General features: G+C 60.1%; 2 protein-coding genes and 1 long non-coding RNA gene across 20 annotated transcripts in view; 1 reads left to right on the top strand and 2 right to left on the bottom strand.

Moving 5' to 3' along the window:
• Positions 1 to 5,894, top strand: part of NIBAN2 (niban apoptosis regulator 2) — a 53,084-nt gene extending 47,190 nt beyond the window's left edge. For 3 of the 5 annotated variants that reach the window (XM_033427156.2, XM_033427158.2, XM_033427160.2), the window contains 5 exons: positions 124 to 279; positions 728 to 844; positions 933 to 1,073; positions 3,226 to 3,337; positions 3,794 to 5,894. In XM_033427156.2, the coding sequence (XP_033283047.2) occupies positions 124 to 279; positions 728 to 844; positions 933 to 1,073; positions 3,226 to 3,337; positions 3,794 to 4,386 (1,119 nt within the window). In that variant the 3' untranslated portion in view covers positions 4,387 to 5,894. The remainder of the gene's footprint in view (positions 1 to 123; positions 280 to 727; positions 845 to 932; positions 1,074 to 3,225; positions 3,338 to 3,793) is intronic. The other 2 variants (XM_004269194.4, XM_033427157.2) reach the window with 1 other exon arrangement.
• On the bottom strand, positions 1,710 to 3,084 carry LOC125964870 (uncharacterized). 9 transcript variants are annotated; one of them, XR_007478155.1, is made up of 5 exons: positions 3,057 to 3,084; positions 2,708 to 2,774; positions 2,414 to 2,539; positions 1,996 to 2,143; positions 1,710 to 1,769 (listed from the first exon to the last, which is right to left on the bottom strand). It is a non-coding gene; the product is annotated as an uncharacterized LOC125964870 (long non-coding RNA). The 9 variants fall into 9 exon arrangements; XR_007478158.1 differs by having other exon boundaries at positions 1,996 to 2,134; positions 2,435 to 2,539; XR_007478157.1 differs by having other exon boundaries at positions 1,996 to 2,146; positions 2,467 to 2,539.
• The window catches only part of LRSAM1 (leucine rich repeat and sterile alpha motif containing 1), a 46,072-nt gene continuing 32,290 nt past the window's right edge, over positions 5,546 to 19,327 (bottom strand). For 3 of the 6 annotated variants that reach the window (XM_033427161.2, XM_049711560.1, XM_033427162.2), the window contains 8 exons: positions 18,306 to 18,380; positions 16,686 to 16,766; positions 15,063 to 15,158; positions 13,057 to 13,155; positions 12,032 to 12,163; positions 10,883 to 10,964; positions 9,230 to 9,363; positions 5,546 to 8,155 (listed from right to left, as the gene is read on the bottom strand). In XM_033427161.2, coding sequence (XP_033283052.2) covers positions 8,030 to 8,155; positions 9,230 to 9,363; positions 10,883 to 10,964; positions 12,032 to 12,163; positions 13,057 to 13,155; positions 15,063 to 15,158; positions 16,686 to 16,766; positions 18,306 to 18,380 — 825 coding nt within the window. In that variant the 3' untranslated portion in view covers positions 5,546 to 8,029. The remainder of the gene's footprint in view (positions 8,156 to 9,229; positions 9,364 to 10,882; positions 10,965 to 12,031; positions 12,164 to 13,056; positions 13,156 to 15,062; positions 15,159 to 16,685; positions 16,767 to 18,305; positions 18,381 to 19,327) is intronic. The other 3 variants (XM_049711559.1, XM_049711561.1, XR_007478154.1) reach the window with 2 other exon arrangements.

Here is a 19,327-nt window from a genome sequence, read left to right as displayed (position 1 = left end):
CGCTTGCCCTTGTGACCGCCACCCCCGGATGGCCTTCCCGGGTGCCGGGCCCAGGGGCTGGGGGGCTGCCTGGCTCCTCTGGCGGCCCCAGCTCAGGTCCCGCGTGTCTCTGCCTCCCTGCAGTACATGGAGAAGCTGTCCCAGCTGGCGTACCACCCCCTCAAGATGCAGAGCTGCTATGAGAAGATGGAGCCGCTGCGGCTCGATGGGCTGCAGCAGCGTTTTGACGTGTCCAGCACGTCTGTGTTCAAGCAGCGAGCCCAGATCCTCATGCGTGAGGTGAGCCCAGGGTGCTACCCCAGCTGCCCCCGCCGTCCCCAGGTCCCCATCTCCTGGGGAAGAGGCTGCCTCTGCGGCCTTCCTCCCCAGCCCCCTCCTCGTCGTCCCCACGGGCCTCACTGCAGCCACACTCGGCCCCCGCGTGCTCTCCGCTACTCTGCTCTCTGGTCTGTTTGGACCCTGTCCCTCGCCCCCCCCCCTGGCTAATTCAGACTCATCTTTTGGGTCTCAGAGACCCCTTCCTCTGGGGTCTTGCTCCTTAAGCCCCTTCCCACAGGGCCCAGGGCCTCTGTTTCCCTGAGGCAGGGAGTGGCCCCGGTGCCCGGCCCTGAGCCAGCACACCAGACAGTACAGGAGTGAGTGAGTGAACGGGCAGCTGAGCACACAGGTGCCCCCTCCTCCCGGCGGGCACCCCTTTCACGTGCCCCGTGGTGTGCCCTGCCGGCAGCAAATGGACAACGCGGTGTACACCTTCGAGACCCTCCTGCACCAGGAGCTGGGGAAGGGGCCCACCAAGGAGGAGCTGTGCAAGTCCATCCAGCGCATCCTGGAGCGGGTGCTGAAGGTGAGCCGCCCGGCCAGGCCCCACCCCTCCACCCAGGGGGGTGCTGGGGCTCGGGTCAGACTGGGACCGGTGGAGCTCCCTGACCCAGAGTCTCCTGTGCCCTGGCCGCTCTTCCTGGCAGAAATACGACTATGACAGCAGCACCGTGCGGAAGCGCTTTTTCCGGGAGGCTCTGCTGCAGATCACCATCCCATTCCTGCTGAAGAAGCTGGCGCCCACCTGCAAGTCGGTGAGTGCGCCCTCTCCCCCACTCCTCTCCCTCCCCTCCCCCCACTGCGTTCCCCACTCCTCTCCCTCCCCTCCCCCACTGCGTTCCCCACTCCTCTCCCTCCCCTCCCCCCACTGCGTTCCCCACTCCCTTCCTCACCCCTCTCCTCACTCCCCTCCCCTCACTCCTCTCCCCTCCCCTCTCTCCTCTTTTCTCCCCTCTCCCCCTCCCCTCACTCCCCTCCCCTCCCCTCCTCACCCCTCTTCTCCTCTCCCCCTCCCCTCACCACTCCTCTCCCTCCTCTTCTCCCCTCCCCCTCCTCCCCCTCTTTTCTCCACTCTCCCCACTCTCTCCTCCTCTCCCCTCTCCTCACTCGCCTCCCCACCCCTCTCCCCTCCCCTCACTCCTCTCCCCCTCTTCTCTCCCCTCTCCTCACTCCCTCCGCTCCCCTCTCCTCTCCCTCCCCGTTTCTCCACTCTCTCGCCTCACTCCTCCTCTCCCCTCACTCCTCTCCGCACTCCCCACTCTCTTCCTCTCCCCACTCTCTTCCTCTCCCCACTCTCTTCCTCTCCCCACTCTCTTCCTCTCCCCACTCTCTTCCTCTCCCCACTCTCTTCCTCTCCCCACTCTCTTCCTCTCCCCACTCTCTTCCTCTCCCCACCTCCCCTCTTCTCACTCTCCCCACTCTCCTCACTCTCCCCACTCTCCCCTCTCTCTCTCCCCACTCTCCCCTCTCTCTCTCCCCACTCTCCCCTCTCTCTCTCCCCACTCTCCCCTCTCTCTCTCCCCACTCTCCCCTCTCTCTCTCCCCACTCTCCCCTCTCTCTCTCCCCACTCTCCCCTCTCTCTCTCCCCACTCTCCCCTCTCTCTCTCCCCACTCTCCCCTCTCTCTCCCCACTCTCCCCTCTCTCTCTCCCCACTCTCCCCTCTCTCTCTCCCCACTCTCCCCTCTCTCTCCCCACTCTCCCCACTCTCCCCTCTCCTCACTCTCCCCACTCTCCCCTCTCCTCACTCTCCCCCCTCACCCCTCTCCTCGCTCTCCCCCTCACCCCTCTCCTCACTCTCCCCACTCTCCCCTCTCCTCACTCTCCTCCTCACCCCTCTCCTCACTCTCCCCACTCTCCCCCTCCCCACTCTCCGCTCTCCCCCCTCTCCCCCCTCTCCTACTCACCCCTCTCCCCCCTCTCCTACTCACCCCTCTCCCCCCTCTCCTACTCACCCCTCTCCCCCCTCTCCTACTCACCCCTCTCCCCGCGCTCCCCGCTCTCCCCTCTCCCCGCTCTCCTCGCTCTCCCCACTCTTCCCTCTCCTCACTCTCCCCACTCTTCCCTCTCCTCACTCTCCCCTCTCCCCTACTCACCCCTCTCCCCACTCTCCCCACTCTTCCCTCTCCCCACTCTTCCCTCTCCTCACTCTCCCCTCTCCCCACTCTCCCCGCTCTCCCCTCTCCTCACTCTCCCCACTCTCCCCTCTCCTCACTCTCCCTCTCCTCATTCTCCCCTCTCCCCAGTCTCCTCTCTCCTCACTCTCCCCTCTCTCCCCTCTCCTGACTCTCCCCACTCTCCCCCTCACCCCTCTCCTGACTCTCCCCACTCTCCCCCTCACCCCTCTCCCCACTCTTCCCTCTCCTCTCCTCACTCTCCCTTCTCCCCACTATCCCCAGTCTCCTCACTCTCCCCACTCTCCGCACACGCCCCACTCTCCCCTCTCCTCAGTCTCCCCTCTCCCCACTCTCCCCCCACTCTCCCCACTCTCCACACACGCCCCACTCTCCCACTCCCCACTCTCCCCTCACTCCCCACTCTCCCCTCACTCCCCCACTCCCCACTCTCCCCTCACTCCCCCACTCCCCACTCTCCCCTCACTCCCCCTCACTCCCCTCACTCTCCCCTCTCCCCACTCTCCCCTCTCTCCTCCCTCTCCCCCCTCCCCTTTCCCCTCCTCCCTCCCCTCCCTCTCCCCTCTCCTCCTCCTTCCTCCCCGCCTTTCCCCTCTCTCCTCACTCTCCCCCCTCTCCCCACTCTCCCCCCTCCCCCGTCTCCTCCTCTCCCTCGTCTCCCCCCCTCCTCTCCCCCCTTTTCCCCCTCCCCTCCCCCGCTAGCCCCAGCCCTGGGCCTGACCAACAGTCCTGGCCTCCCCTCTCTCTGCCCCACCCACACCCCCACCCGGCAGGAGCTGTCCCGGTTCCAGGAGCTGATATTCGAGGACTTTGCCAGGTTCATCCTGGTGGAGAACACATATGAGGAGGTGGTGTTGCAGACGGTCATGAAGGACATCCTGCAGGGTGCGTGCCTCCCGGCCCCCGGGGGCTGACTGCAGAGCTGGGGGGATGGTGCTGCTGTTGGGACCCTTACTGCCTGGAGGGTGGTGGAGGTGGCCGCCCAGAGGTCTTCCTGGTGGGGTCAGCTAAGCTACAAAGAAAAGAGGACTTATGCTGTGGGCTGGGGTGGGCCCACTACTAGCGGTGTGGCCCCAGGAGGGTAGCATCGCATCCCTGTGCCTTAGTTTGTTTGTGGGTCCTTGACATTTTGGGGAGCATCAGGTGAGTGACAGGGTGTAGGGTCACAGCCCCTGCTTCCCGGCATTGAGGCCTGAAATAAGCCTCGTCCCAGTCACAGCACCCACTTAGGCCGAGGGGGGCCTCTGGGGGCTGATGCAGGTCACAGCTGGGCAGTGTAGGGTGTGCTGGCGGCCGTCAGCCCCGTGGTCAATGTCCCGACACCGCCCTCCTGTCCTGTAGCTGTGAAGGAGGCCGCCGTGCAGAGGAAGCACAACCTGTACCGGGACAGCGTGGTCATGCACAACAGCGACCCCAACCTGCATCTGCTGGCCGAGGGCTTGCCCATCGACTGGGGCGAGGAGTACAGCGGCAGCAGTGACAGTGGTGGGGACCCCGGCAGCCCTGGCATCCCGGAAGCAGCCACCCTCTCGGAAAAGCGCCGGCGTGCCAAGCAGGTGGTGTCCGTGGTCCAGGACGAGGAGGTGGGGCTGCCCTTCGAGGCGGTCCCTGAGCCCCTACCACCTGCGTCCGCAGACAGCATCACCGAGCTCCGTGGTCTGCTGGCCCGGGATCTGCAGGCTGAGAGCCCCCCGCTGGCCGGCCCCCTGCTCAATGGGGCCCCCGCCCAGGAGAGCCCCCAGCCCGGGGCAGCCCCTGAGGCCGCCTCACCCCCTGCCTCACCCCTCCGGCAGCTCCCGCCTGGAAAGGCCTCGGACCTCGAGCCTCCCAAGCCTAGTGACCAGGAGACCGGGGAGCAGGTGTCCGGCCCTGGCGGCCGCCCCCCAATCCATACCACCACCGAGGACGGTGCAGGGGTGCAGACTGAGTTCTAGGCCAGTCGCCCCCGAGCTTCTGTTGGACATGGCGCACGGGCCACTCCCTGAGGCACTGGAAGGCTCGGCTCTGGGCGGGGAGCGCTGGATCTATGCCTTCCAGGTGGGGATGGGGCCAGGCTGGTGTGGCACCTCTGGGGCGGAGACGGGCCCACCTGAGTCACTTTATTGGGTTTGGTCACACTTGGTCGGTCTGTTTTCTCTTATGTGGGATGATCTCGGCTTTCCTCCTCCTGCCGGGGGCAGAGCACAGCGGAGGGGGCTGGGAGCACGCGGTGGCCCTGGGTCCCTGAGTCCTGCGTCCCTGCCCCGCCTCTGTGGCCCGTTTCCCTCGTGGGTCTTGCCCTCCTTGGGAAGAGGGCGTAAGAGTAGCATCTGCTGTGACACAAAGCCCATGGATCCTCTGCTCGCACCAAGGGGCTCGCTGGAACCAGGAAGACGGAGCGCTGAGGCCCGTCTTGGCCCCGCTCCTCCCTCCTCCCGGCTGGGCCCCAGAGGATACTGGCCTTGCTGTCCTGCCCCGGGTGAGGGGATGTGCAAGGAGGGGCCTTCAGGCTGGGGGAGAGCTGCCTCGCGGAGGGGGATGGGGCCGTGGGCCTGAGGAGAGAACAAGAAAGGCCTGGAATGGGCTGGTCTGGGGAGAGGAGGGAGAGGGCGTGTCTGAGGGAAGGAGGGCGTGACCTCTGCAGAGGTACTGCTGGGAGGGTGGGCGCGGTGGCAGATGGAGGGCTGCTGGAAGCTGGGCCGTTGCCTCCCCCTCCACTTGCTGGGGTCCAGTCTCCGGAGTTCCTCTGTCCCCGTGCTGGGCTCGGGGGGTGGGGGGCGGTGGCATGTTGCTCAGTGGCAGGGCCGGGTGGGTGTGGACTCTGCAGGCCACTTCCAAGGTACGCGTTGTCCTCCCAGGGAGCTGCGGGGCTCGTGAGGGGCAGGAGGATGGGCCGAGGCACCCCAGGGCACCACTGAGCTCTTGCGTCAGGCTGGGGCTCGGCCCCTTGTGCTCTGAGTTTCCGGTCACCCCATCCTGAAAACTCCAGGACTCTTTAAATGTCCTGAGTCACGTGGAGGCCCAGCCATCCCCCTTCCTGGGGTGAGGGTCAAGCCGAGACCATCCCCAGGGGCTGGGGCCTCCTGGCCTTCCCACACCCCCTCCCCTGCTGCTTGGAGGGGAGGGGAGGGGAGGGTGGGCAGGGCAGAAACCGAGTCCTTCAGGGTCGTCAACGCCATCCCAGCCCTGCCTCCTCCATCCCCTCATCTCCTTCCTGGACCGGGCCCTGGGACCCACAGGACGTGAAGCACTGGCTGGTGCTCAGGGACCCCCGCCCCCCCCAGTCCCCCAAGCCCTAAACTCAACGCCTCACTAACCTCTTTTACCAACACGTTCCGTCTGAAGATGCTCTCCTTTGGTGCCTTCTTTTGTGGTTTTCCAAATCATCCTCAAATCTTGTATTGAAAATATTATGCAAACTGTTTAAGCTTCTACTAATCAATAAATGCTTTATTTAAAGCCAGTGGCCCATGTGTGGTCCCAGCAGGGTGAGACCTTTGCTGGAGACGGACTAGGAGCACCTGTGTACCTCTACTTTCTGGGATGGCCGCTTGACCCGAGTGCTTACAGGTGCATGGCCAGAGTTCTATTATCCCATTTTACAGAGGAGAAAACTGAGGCTTGGAGAGAAGGGACACAGCAGGTAGGTGACCCGCCTGCTGGCAGCTCAGACGGCTTCCTCAGCCAGATCCATGCAGGGTGCACCTCTGGCCGTCTCGGGCAATGCTGAGGGCAGGAGGGCAGCTACTTTATGGCCACGTGGCCCTGGGTGCCCATGGCGGGTGGGCCCGAGGCTCACACTAGATCCAAACAGTGATGCCAGTGTGTAAGACTCCTGCTCACACAGCTAGTACTTACTGTGGGCCGTGCACGTTACTTGCAAGACTAGGAGCCTCACGGCAGCTCCAGGCGGCGGGCACCATTGTCACATTTCACCGATGTGTAAACTGAGGTCCAGGAAGGCGGGGAACCTGGGCTGAGGCTATGGGGCCCCCATCACCTTGGGGGACGGTGGCCAGTGGCTGAAGGCTTGTTAAGGGCTGAGGTGAGGAAGCAGGGGCTCAGCTGCAGTCTTGCTGTTGACCTTGGCAAGGCACTGAACTCAACCTCAGGCTCCTCGTCTATAAAAGGGGGGGCCTATTGAGGGTTCAAGGAGACCCGCCAAACACTGTGCTCTGCGAGGTGGCCCTGCCCACCTCAGGCCTCAGTCTCCCCTCTTAGCTTAGCAGAGCCCAGCAGGGTGTGTGGGGAGGGAAACCATCAGAGGTCCCCCGGGTACCTGGAAAGCAGGACTCACACCACATGGGCCTTTCATCCGTCCTGTTTCAGCCCGCAGGACTGTCACAACAAGGCAGGGAGAGTGAGGGCCTGTCCCCTGCATCCCGCCGGCTCTTTACGCTGTGCCTGCGATGAGCAGTCAGGGCTCCCTGGTGGCCGCCGGCCTACGTCAGGGCTCCATCGTGTCCCTTGCTGACCAGATGGGGAACTAGGATGTGGAAGGTTGGCCAGAGTCAGAGTTAGCTGGAGGCAGAGCCCAGGTGCCCCGAGCAGGCCTGCCTGTAGCCCAAAGAAAAAGCTGCCCCTGGCTCAGAACTGTCTGCCAGAAGGCGCACGACAGAGGCGCAGCTCTACGGCGAGTACCAGGAGCACGGCTCCTGCAACTGTGCGGTGAACAACCGCGTGGCTGCACGGGTTCAGGGCTCAAGATGCTTCTAGGCTCCAGAGCCAGCGCCACCACGTTCCTGTCGCAGGGCCCGGGACATCCAGCCCCCTGGTCTGGGGTAACGATAACAGAGCACGTAGCACAGCCCACACGGCACCACGAGCTCCGCAGACTTTCTGAGCCCTTCTCTTAGAGCCCTGGTCTCTCCACCTGCAACAAGGGAGGTTTGGATAACTTCACCTTTGGGAACACCGCACCTCCCCCCTTCCCTTCTGACTCAGCTGCGACCCCCTCCCCCTCCCCGGGCTCCATCAGGACCCAGTGATGACTCTGGAGGAGGCGGCTGGAGATGGGTTTATTGACGTTACTGCTTTGGGTCTGCAAAGCTCAGTACCTGCCCTGGAGCTGCGTGGGGTGAGGAGGTGCAGAGCTGGGAGAGGAGGGGCCCAGCGTGCGGGGAGAGCAGAGGGAGGCGAGGAGGGGCCGACGTCGCTGTGGCCCCAGGCCCGCCCTGAACACATTCTGGCCAGTCAGTCCGAGGACACGGTGGCCTCCCCACCTCTCCCCTCGGCCAGGGCCCTCCTGCACCCCCACCACCCTGCCCAGTGGGACAGCACTGCCCGGGCTCCCCTGAGGAGGCTCCTGGGTGGGGGGGCGTGACTGCCAGAGGCAGCTGAGACACTCAGGCCTGTGCTCAGAGGGAGGCATGCTGGTACCCCACCCCCCAGACCCTGTCCTCGTGCGGCGAGGGGTCCTCCCTCCTCCACGGTATTCACGCTGGCTCTGTCCTTGGTCAGGAACACTCCTGTCTCCGCCTGGGCCAGGACAGAGGGGCCCGTACTAGTCCATGGAGAACAGAGCGGGAGCTGGAGCCCTGGGCCCGCAGGTAGCAGAGGTGGGGCTGGAGGTGTCAGGCCCGGGCCGGCGGCCGGCGCTCAGCGGCTGTGGTAGATGCGGAGGCGCTGGGTGATGTCCTGGCGGCACAGCGGGCAAGTGCGCAGGGGCTGGCAGCACTGCTGGCAGCAGCAGACGTGGCCGCAGTTGAGGAAGATCATCTGGGCCTGAGGAGAGAGTGCGGGAGTGTCTGGGAACCAGCCCGGCCTGATTCCCCGGGGATGGGGCAAGTGAGGCCCCCGGCCCCCAAAGATCTGACAGCACGGTCGTCACGCTCCACCGCCCGTATGGTCACTGTCTGCCCCTCTCTGTAACAGCCGCACGTTTCACAGCCCCGCCCTATCTCACCAGCCCAGCTGCTGGATGTGCACGTTGTTCCCAATTTTTGGATTTTCTGTGCACTTTGCCCGGCCCCCTCGGTCTCAAAACCACCCCAGCATTATGGATTAAAAGCCATGGAAGTGTGTCTATTCTTTGCTTTAGCATTTCCTCTTTTTAGTAAGTTATCCTAAGTAAAGAACCAAGGATGTGCTCCAAATTCTGTTCAAGGCTGTTTAGTATAGCACTGTTGGTAATAACAAGAGCTCGGAAGCCACCTCCAGGGCCCAGAGCAGGGGTTTGGTTAAATTTATAACCACCAAGGCCCCTTGTATCACCGCATTCCCTGAGCCCAGCAAAAACCACAGGGTAGGGCTTCCCTGGTGGCGCAGTGGTTGACAGTCCACCTGCCGATGCAGGGGATATGGGTTCGTGCCCCGGTCCGGGAGGATCCCACATGCCGCGGAGCGGCTGGGCCCGTGAGCCATGGCCGCTGGGCCTGCGTGTCTGGAGCCTGTGCTCCACAACAGTGAGAGGCCCCGTGCCACAAAACAAACAAACAAACAAACCATAGGGTAATCAAACTGCTCACGTGGCAACCTTTCTAAGCAGGATCACACTCGGGGGAGGGGGAGTATTTTACGTGCTACATTGCTGAATTTTTATAATAGGCGTCAATTTTGTTAGTTTTAAAAACAGGTTTTAAAGTCTCTTCAGAGAAAATTGTGTTGTTGATATTTAATGAGTTAATACATATACGAAGGGAAACTTCCTAAGTGGGAGAAAAAACTCTTGAAGAAAAAGGCCCAGAAAACATAGCATTACTCATGTTTGGGTAATGGGATCATGGGTCATTTTAATTTCCTGTTTTTTGCCCGGGAGGCTCCGGACGGCAGGCACTGGGCCTGTTGCCCCAGACTTACCTCCCGTTCCAGGCACACAACACATTCTGAGGTCTGGGCCTCCAGCTCCGCGCAGGGGGCCGATGGTCTTACTGCCTCGGGAAGCTCCTCAGGGGCCGTGGGGAGGACCTCGCCCTGGGGTGGTTTCGGCAGCTCTGTGGGGACAGAGAGGCTGAGGCTGGGTCACGCCCACCTGACCCCGATCCCTGGGGCCTCCCCTGGCCCCGCCTGCCCCAAGTGGCAGGGAGCCGGAGCGGGATGGGATCCGACCAGGACCCTGCCTTCCTACACACGCTCTTATTTCTCTTTGCTGAGCCTCATTCCCCCACCTGTAAAACGGGACAGCTGGGGCACCGGTTAATTGGGGCCTCTTGCCCCTAACACACTCTGAATCCTTCACAGCCACCCTGCAAGTAGGGCTCATCACTGTCAGAGATGAGAAATCAGGAGGCTCAGAGGGGGAAGCCACTTGCCCGAAGCCACAGGGCCATCTGGTGGTAGAGCTGCCCCGCAGCAGCCCTGGCTAGGACCGGACCTCGCTCACAGATTCTCCACCCAGGGGCCCAGGCGCAGGTGGCCCCGAGGGGCAGGGAGAGGAGTGAGCAGCTCTCAAGGCTGCTCCCCCTGTCTCCTGGCAGAGGCCCCAGCATGTCCCCTGCCTGGGTCCCAACCGCCACGAAGGAGGACATCAGAATCGGTCTCTCTCATTATCACACCACGTGCACCAGCGACACCCTCAAGTCTCTCTCCATCCCTGATCCCCGTCCCCTCAGTTCATGTTTTTCATTTATTCTACGGGTTAAATTACAAGTAGCACTTTTTATAATTCTAAAAAACCTGAAGTTTTCTTTTTAAAAAGCCTATCGCAACCACTCTAGACCCTCTAGGGGTACATGGTGTCCCCCCAAACCATCACTGTAAGGGGCACTTCTATATTTAACGTAACACATATTGAGTCCTGGGGTCAGAAAGAGAACTGTTGGGGAAACTCCTGAGGCTCTCCTGCCCTCTGGAGCTCAGGAGCCTTCCAGCCCAGCCCCTCCCTGCAGGGCGGCCACAATCAGGAAGAAGCCCTAAGGGTTAGGGTTAGGGTTAACCTGTCTCTGCCTCAGTTTCCTCATCCCTCAGACGCGGGTAACAATGGTGCCCACCTCACGGGGCTGCAGCAAAGGTGACCTGACATGGTGGTCGTCAAATGCCCGATACCCATCCTGCTCGGCACACAGGAGACCTTCCCCTGGGTCAGCCACAGCACCTGCCCTCTCCCGGGCCTCCGGATGAGGGCAGGGCACCTCCTTCACAACCATCACAAACACCTTTCTACGTCCAAACCACAGGCCTGTCCTGGGGCGCAGTGCTGGGCACGGGGTGGGCGCTGGGTCTGGCTGATTTCTCCCTCTACTCCAGGGATCCTGAGTGTGTGGTTCCCGACGTCTAGTAGGGTGGGTTTAGGGAAGCCAGAAGGGTCCTGAAACTGCTATAGGAAAAGTTCTTTTTTTCCATTTTTGGAGCCTGCTTTTCCCATTTATAAATTGTTCCTTTAGGAGGGAAGCTTAAGGGCTGGCCAGGGTTAGAAGTGGCCCTTAGGACTCGTCCTGAACTGTAAACAGGGGACGCCCCCAACCGCAGCCCACACGTAAGGGCTCTGCTCAGGAGAGGGCTCCGCATCGGTACCTGGCCGGGCCCTGGTCGCGTCCAGCAGCTCCTGGGCTCTGCGCAGGATCTGGTGCCGCAGGCCGGCTTCCGAGACGCCCACCTGCTTGGACCAAGGAGGGCAGGTCATGGCCTGGGCTGGGCAAGGGACCTACCGTGCAGCACGGTCAGAGCCACTACCTCCTCCCTGGCTTCCAGCACCCTCAGCTGGAAAGGTGGAGGCCCACGAGGGCCCGACGATCCGTACAGCAGAGGGAGACACTGAGGCCCAGAGGGAAACCAACACCAGTAACAGCTACAGTTTAGCAAGTGCGAAGCCCGCACAGGGGCTGTGCTGACAGCTTCAGCCCATGACCTCCCATCACCCCCGTGACGACCAGGAAGTCAGGACCCTCTGTCACAGTTTGCACGGTCAGGTGGTTCACACCGAGGCTGAGCTGCTGAGAAGGGGCCGTGCCAGAATCACACAGTCCCTCAGCCTCCAGAGAGAGTGCTCCCGAGCGTGGGTGACACAGTCGTGTCGCCCTTCTGAGCCCCGGTGCCTGCGTCTGCCGAGGGCCGGGCAGTACAGCAGAGCGGTCAACAGCATGGACCCCGGCACCAGTCCTGGCTCTGCTGTGCGACCTCGGGCCAAATGCTACCTTGCTGTGTCTCAGCCTCCTTATCCGAAAGGTGATGACAGTGTCAGCACGTGCCCGCCCAGGTTGTTGGGAAGATTCAATGAATCCACATATAACACATGCTTAGAACAGCGCCTGCCACTGTCAGGTATTTGCCGGCATCGGTACTCGTCTCTCTTGAAGGGTAAATGAATTAGTGCAGCATGTACCAGGCTCAGGCAGCGCTGCTGCTGTGATAACTAAATCCATGGGGTGGGGAGGGCGCTGGTCCAGATGAGCTCCAAGGTCCTGGGTGTCCAGCCCTACGCGGTGAAGATCCAATCTGAACGGGTGGGGGGGGGACACGGGGGGCACCAATCTGGGGTCAGCAGCACCCATAAGCCCTGGTTGCAGCCACATGACGGGGGCAGGTGGGGCACACGTTCTGGCCCTCTGACAGCTGATAACACGGGCCTCACCAAGAACTGCGTGAAGAGCAAGCGGCCTGGCTGGGTCGGGCCAGCGCCCTGCCCGCCGCCCTCGACCCCCCCGAGGCGCAGCTGCTGCCCACCTTGGCCAGGTCCCCAGGGCCCATCCGGCTCAGCATGTCCAGTGAGATGCGGTGGTGGGCGAAGATGGGAAGGTAGTGCTCGGCCGACAGCTCCACCAGGAGGGCCACCAGCTGGCGCTCCAGGCCTTCTTCCTACAGGACAGACGCAAGGGAGAAGCCAAGCGCACCACGGATGGGCAAAAAAACCAAGAAGCCATTACTTACTCACAACAGCAAACGAAGAGTTCAAATACATACAACATAATATGTAAAACGTATTCTTGGAACTTTTCCTACAAAAATGGATATGTAAGGGCATAGAGATAGACGCACGAGGAAGTTAGTTCACTGCCACTCTGTAAACTTGACAACGTAAGCAACTTAAGTACCCATCAAGAGGGGACTGTTTAAACAAGTGAGGGCTCATGCAGTCGTCTGGGAACAACGAGGAGATCTACGCACACGGGCCTGGACAACAGCCTGTCACTACTGTTGGGGGGAAAAAGGAAGTTGCCAGAATTGCCTTATAGAAGGACTCCTGTTTGTTTTTTTGGTCGTGCCACGTAGCTTGTGGGATCTTAGCTCCCCGACCAGGGATCGAACCTGTGCCTGCTGCAGTGGAAGCGCAGAGTCTTAACCACTGGACCACCAGGGAATTCCCAAGAAAGACTCCATTTTTATTAAAAAAAAAAAAAAAAAGGGTGTGTGTGCGTGCATGTGTGAGAGGGGGAAAGGGAGGGGAGGGGGAGAGGGGGAGAGGGGGAGGGGGAGAGGGGGTGGGGGAGGTGGGGGAGACTGGGGACCACGTCTGTCCCATCCGCAGCCCCTGCGCTGGTGAGCGCACAGCGGGCTGTGGGTCTCTGCTCTGCCCAAAAGTGACTGAAAAGTCACCAGAACCAATGCTCCTCCCTGTCGTTTCTGTCCCTGCCCGGGGGACCTGGTGCACTTAGTCACAGAAATATGAAGGGAATTAAACTGGACAGGTCAGGAAGCCGGGCACCGCTGAGGCCAGAGGCTCCTGCAGGGTGGGCGCCAGCAATCCTCACCTGCAGCTTCAAGGACAAGGGTTTCTGGTTCAAGAGCCGCTGATACTGAATCAGCCAGTAATTCTCCTGCTTAGTTTCTCTTTTGGCTTCTAACTCCGTCTGCCAAGAAGGAAGCAGACACTGTTAGTTACAAGTCAGTGAATAGAAACAATGACAGTGACACCTGTGAACTCTGCTCCTCTGAGCACGTGGATAACTTGGTATTTTACAAAGAACGTGCCTACCCACTGTTGCCTCACCCTTTAAACTGCTGAGCCCGGAAAGGCAGGAAGCATCACTACCCCCACTTTACTGCTGAGAACGATCTCAGACACAGCATACCTGGTGGGGGGACCGGAACCTGGGCTGCTGACACCTGGTGCCCGCCCCCCTTCCCCAGCCATCATGACTTGGAGGGGGACACCTTCTCATCTGCTTATGGGAAGAGCAAAGCACTAGGCAGCCGTCTCCTTCCCCCAAGAAGGCTTAGTGTGTCCTCTGGGTGCCAGGCAGGGAGAGAAATAAGATGCTAAGGACACCTTCGGCTTCTGGAGTGGGCTTCACCTGACGAAGCCAGAGAATTATAAACATGCCATTCAAGCCGATTCCTCCATCACTCACACATTCCTGAGCGTTGTTCTGGGTGCTGAGGACACAGCAGTGAACACACAATACTAACAGCAGCAGCAGCAACGTCAGGGCACTTCGTGCCAGACCGTGCTGTGCACTGCGAGATGCCCTTGTACTTAATTCTCACGATTCTGTGAAGTAGTTTCTACTTCACAGGTGAAGAAACGGAGTGATTAGTTCAGAGCGAATACCAGCCAGCCCAAGGTCAAAGAGCTGCCCGTGTCGTGGCCAGGATTCAGAGCCAGGTCTGTCTTGCTCGGAGCCTGTGCTCTCAACCACCAAGCCACCCACCCAGGACTGCAGCCGCGCTCGGGGTCGATGTGATGTGGGCGGCAGGATTACACTGCAGGCACCTCCCCAGCTCCCCCTAGTGGTCCCTCCTGTACCTTGCCGAGCTGGCTCCCCTTTTCCGGCCTGGCCCTCTCTGGGCTGTGGGCACACCTCTCTTTGGGAGCCCATGACCCTGATGGTCATGTCCTGATGAGGTGCACAGTGAGTCCCCAAGGCCCCTTGAGGGCGGGAGCACACGGCCACGGCATGGCTGCCCCTTACACAGCACTCAGGGAGCGGGTCACACATTAATGCAATTTGAAGGTGATGGCCGTGAGGCACCATGAGGAACAGGCAGCTTCTGACTGGCACAAACACACCATCTGGGCTCGTGCAGGGCTTGGGAAGAAACTGGTCTCGCTCCTTTCCATCCCCGGCACAGGGCCTGGCCCACGGTGGAGCTCAGAGGACGTCTGGGGCGGTAACAAGGCCACAGGAAAGACTGGGTCCTGACCACTCAGGTGCACTTGGGCTCTGGAGGAAGTGACCCTGACCTGCCCCCTAAAGGGGGCTCTGCCACCCTGATGATGTGCCAGAGTCAAACCCATCTGGGTCGAGGGGGCAGTTGGGCAACTCCTGTCGAAGGCTTACTAAATGGTCTGCCCTGGACACACCAAGTACTCTCCTGGGCATCTGTCCTGAGCAAATAAATACCCGTGGCTGTTCTCAGATACTGAGCTGCCGAGACAGCCTTGCTTATTAAGAGTAAAAAATGGGAAGTATGCTCGACAATAGGCCAAACAAGGGCCCATCTCAATGCAGCCACGGAAGGAACGCAGAGGACACGAAAGAGCAGATGCGATCGAGCTGGTTGGAAACGGGGGCGCAGTTCCGTGTTACAGGCACGTACACACACCACGATAAACATGCATCCCGATGTTTGGAAAACATACCTCAAAATATTAGCAACAGACAACTCTCAGGAGTGAGATTCTTTTCCTTTGTACTTTCCATTTTTTCTTTGATGAACAACTATTACTAGACTAATGAAAGTGTTCCTAAGAACGGCAAGAGCATTTAGGGGAAGCAAACCCATGAGCGACTCTGGACGCGGAAGCCAGACGCACCAGGATCTCCCGGAGCTCCTCCTCTCGCTGTGTCTTCTCTTTGAGCAGCTGCTGGAGCAGGGAGCTCAGGACCCAGCGCTGCTCCGAGATCATCTCCTGCAACACAAGACCACGCCCAGCGCTGGGAAACTCGCAGTATCCCGGCCCAAGAAGTCCCCGCAGCGCGGCAGCAGGATCCCCCTCACTCAGTTCTCAGCTGGCAGCCGGGGGCCACAGTGGGTCCGACTCCATTCAAGGCTCTGTCCCTGATCTCAGGCTGAGAGTTGGGGAACAGAGCAGAGGGGCCTCTCTGCCCCAGCATCCCCTCCCCACCTTCTCACCAGCCTGTACCTCCCCTTCCCCAAGGGGTAAGGCCAGGCACGGGATCTAGTGACCCAACACAGTGCAGTGGTAAGAAACATCAAACAAAGGGAATGACAAGCAGCAGGTACCTGACTCCAGTCTCACTGACTACGGAGCTCGTGGGCAGAAGCAAACAGCGGGAGGGAGGGTGGGTGAGGGACCCACGCCAGCCAGGAAGGCTCTACGCAGACGGAGTGATGTGCAAACCCCAGAAAGGCCCATTTGTGTCTGCGTTCCACTCTTCTCCTCCTCCTGGAAACCCCATGGAGACCCCGAAAACAGGAGCCCCACAGCTCTAATGGGCAGGATGCATGGGCACCCACCAAGCACGGTGGTTGCATCTTCTTTCAGAGCTCCACCAACCCCGCAAGGCTGAGGCCTTTCCATTTGCTAGCCCACTCCTCTCTGATGGCCCTGAGACACAGGCTGGGCCTGGAAGACTATTTCCTTTATGCAGGGGAGACATGGAGTCCCAGGGAGGGGAAGTAACCTGCCTAAAGTCATACGGTGACAGACCCGTGGGACTCCAGACCTCAGCGTTCTTCTCCTGCATTGAGAAGCCCATGAGACAAATGAAGACTGCTCCACTGAGGACAGACACAGGGACGGTGACAGACAGAAGGCTCTGCTCAAAAGCCTGGTACGGGGCACATGTCCTCACACATCACTGATCCGACCCTTCTGCGTACAGCTGGGGAGACTAAGGTACAGAGAAGGGAAAGGGCTGCCCCTCCCTGCCTCCCCAGCCAGGTCACACGGCAAGACTGTGCGAGGACAACCCGGGTCCCAGATTTGCAGCCCAGAACGCTGTCTGCTAGTCTCTGCAGCCTCCACATCTGTGTGAGCAGGACACCCAGGCTGGAGTTCACAGAGCCACAGCTGGACCCTCTCCTCAGACATCCTCGGAACACCGAGACAGCTCCTTCCCCAGAGGATGTCAGCCGTGAGAACCAGCGCCCCAGAAGCATGACTGAGAGAGACAGGGAGCTCAGGAGCAACCCAGCCCCAAAACAAAGAAAACACGGAGATGGAGATGCGCCTGGGTGAGCCTTGGCAATGAAAGCCTCCTTCCTCTGACCCTCCTGCCTGGCGACGGGCTGATCCCAGCCCTAACCTTCGCCTGCGCTGCGCTCGGCCCCCAGACCGGGCTCCCACGAGCCTCCTGGGGCCAGGGCCTCCTCCAGCATCACTGCCTTGTCTGCCGGAGAGCAGCTGAGAGGCGGTGGGTGCATTCGTTGGGGGTGGGGTGGGGGACAGGGCAGGCTAGGGAGCCCTACATACCTGTAGTGCCTCTGTGTCCAGGGATTTCCTCTTTAACTCCAGCTGTGTCAGCTGCAATAACTCAGTTTCTATTAACTTAATCTAAACAGAAGACGAGACAGGGGTTTTTTAATTCACATTAACCACGGTTTAATCCTGTGCCGCTGCTCTTGGATGGCCAAGTGGATCTAAGAATCCTTTCTGGGGGCGCTCTGCAATGAAGGGGACCTGTGTACCTTGGGAACCTCATCAGCGGGGGTTTAAAAAGAGTTCGTTATTTCACGGCCCTGAATCCTCCGCGGCGTGGACCCTCTTGTCCTGGACAGTACTGCTGATCAGAAGCCGGGCACAGGGCCAGCCCAGAATGGGCGCTGATCAAGGTGTGGAATGAAGGGGCTTTCCTTCAAGGTGAGGACCAGAGTGAAGAACAGACACGGAATTCTCAATGAGCCTCTTCCCAGTCCAGTTCTCTTGCTTCCTCTAAACAGCTGTCAGAGGAGTGCAGAGGGCAATGGAGGGGACTGAGTAATAATAACAATAATAGTAGTAGCTGATATTTATTGAGATTCCACATGCTAGGACTGTGCTGTGCAATTTATTTGCATCATTTCATCAATACCTATTAGGAGGTATTATTGCCTCCATTTTACAGACAAGGAAACCGAGGCTCAGAGAGGTTAAGTAACTTGCCCAAGGACACACAGCGGGTGAGTGAGTGTGCCCTTTCCTTGGGATGTCCCTGCTTGTCTGAAGGGGAAGAGCTGGCCTGGTGGGTCAAAACCACCCATAATGAGAATGTCTGGGAGTCACCACATACCTTCAGGGTGTGACTGGGGGCTTTTAGCCCTCGGGGTCAGACCCCATGGCCAGTGACTTCTCTACCCTGTGCCTATGACCTTTGTCCCTATGTTCTTATGACCCCACCAACCCCTGGTCAGAGGAATGAGATTCATGTCTGGCAATGTGGGATTGAAATTAAAGGGGGAAATAAAAAGGTAAGTTGGTTTTGGCAAGAAAGAAAAAGAAAAAAACAACCATGCAAAATGTGAAATTCAAAGTGTGCTGAGTACGAGGTGACGTGCGTCCCGTAGCCTGAAAGCTCGCTCTGTCTGCCGCCACCCAGGCCACGCGCTCAGGGAGCCCAGCGAGCCAGACACAGCCCTGCTGGAAGCGGGTGGCCAAGAGGCCCAGCGTGGCGTTCGCCCAAGGCTGCCCGCAGGTCAGCAGCGGAGCCCGGACAAGAGCACAGCCCCTCCCCTCCAGGCCCAGGCCACTCCTCAGCCGACACCAGGCCCTGCCTGCTCGCTCAGGCGGGGGTCAGCCTGTCCCAGCTCCTCAATCTGGGCCGACGGGGACACTGGGGTCTGAGCCGGTGGAGGAGCCCTGCCTGTGGCCGCCAAGCGGTCGAGGCCTCCTGTCCCTCAGCCCTGGGCATCACGAGAAGCAGCAGGCACAGGTCTCACCTGCTGGCATGCACAGTGCTGCCCAGGCACCTCCTGACACCCTGAGTAGGTTCCACGAGGCTCAGTGAGGGGAGGGAGGTGCCGGGGAGACCTCTTGTCGGGCTGGCCTGGAGCCCCCTCCTCACGCCTCTGAAAGCCCACAGGGTGGGTCTGGGGGGAGGCCGCAGCCTGCGCTCACCTGCTTCCGGATCTGCCGATGCATCAGGTCCTTCTTCACCTGGAGAGCCTCGAAGGCCGCCTTCTGCATGGCGCTCTGCAACAGAGAGCACGGCCACTCAGGGGGCCCGCAGGGAAAACAAAATCTGTGTCAGACACCTTAATGTGTGCCTTTTCTGTTTCTTAGAGAGACAACTTTTCAGGTTACTTGTTTAATTTTTTAAAATAATACTTATGAAGCGCTTACTACATGCTGGACACTGTGCTCAGGGCTCTTCCCACGCTGCACATGGAAGAGGCGACGACGAGAGTACCTTCACTGCCCCATTTCACAGATGAGGAAAGTGAGGTTCAGAGAAGTGAACCGGCTGGCACTAGCATGCAAGTCTGTCCAGCTCTCAGCCTCACCTTAACCACGAGGCCTGACATGCCCTCTAAGAAACAGAGCAGTTTCCTCAGACAATCTCACAAATACTAAGTCAAAGCGTTTTGGAAGACGAGAGAGATAGGAGTTGGGGAGATAGGAGAGAGGAAACGATGAGTCAGGGAGTGGCAGGACAACATCACAGAGGAAGAAAGGAGGGAGGGGATGCGAGGGTCGGGAAATGAGACTCCAACAGGGCCTGTGGGGAAAGCTGGGACTGAACAATTTGGACACAGGAGGGAGGAAATTACAGGGGTCCTTCCTGGTCCCGTCCACTCAGTAGCACCTGCTATGCGCCCGCTAAGCCGGCGGGAGAGCAGATGGAGGTGCGGCGGGATTGGAAGGGAGGAGTCTGGGGGCTCACTCCACGGGGTGGGTACCACCGCCTTCTGCCCATCATGTCCTCATGATGGAGCCCACGCAGCACGGGGAGCGGCTGCCTGGGGAGGGCGCTTCTCTAGACTTCAGGGAGCGGAAACGACCACCCAGAGAGGCCTCTCCCTGCCCCCTCGTCCTCATGCTCAGTGCGTTTCTCAGCTCTCTAAGCATCTTCCTTCTTACACACTGTCCAGGAGTCCAGGACAGCGCCTCCACGTGGAGTTCTGCCGCTCTGCTCTGGG

This window comes from Orcinus orca, chromosome 6 (assembly GCF_937001465.1).
Source record: "Orcinus orca chromosome 6, mOrcOrc1.1, whole genome shotgun sequence".
In the NCBI taxonomy this organism is placed as follows: domain Eukaryota; kingdom Metazoa; phylum Chordata; class Mammalia; order Artiodactyla; family Delphinidae; genus Orcinus; species Orcinus orca.
Note: the sequence above shows the minus strand (reverse complement) of the source record. Positions and strands in the feature narration are given on the sequence as shown.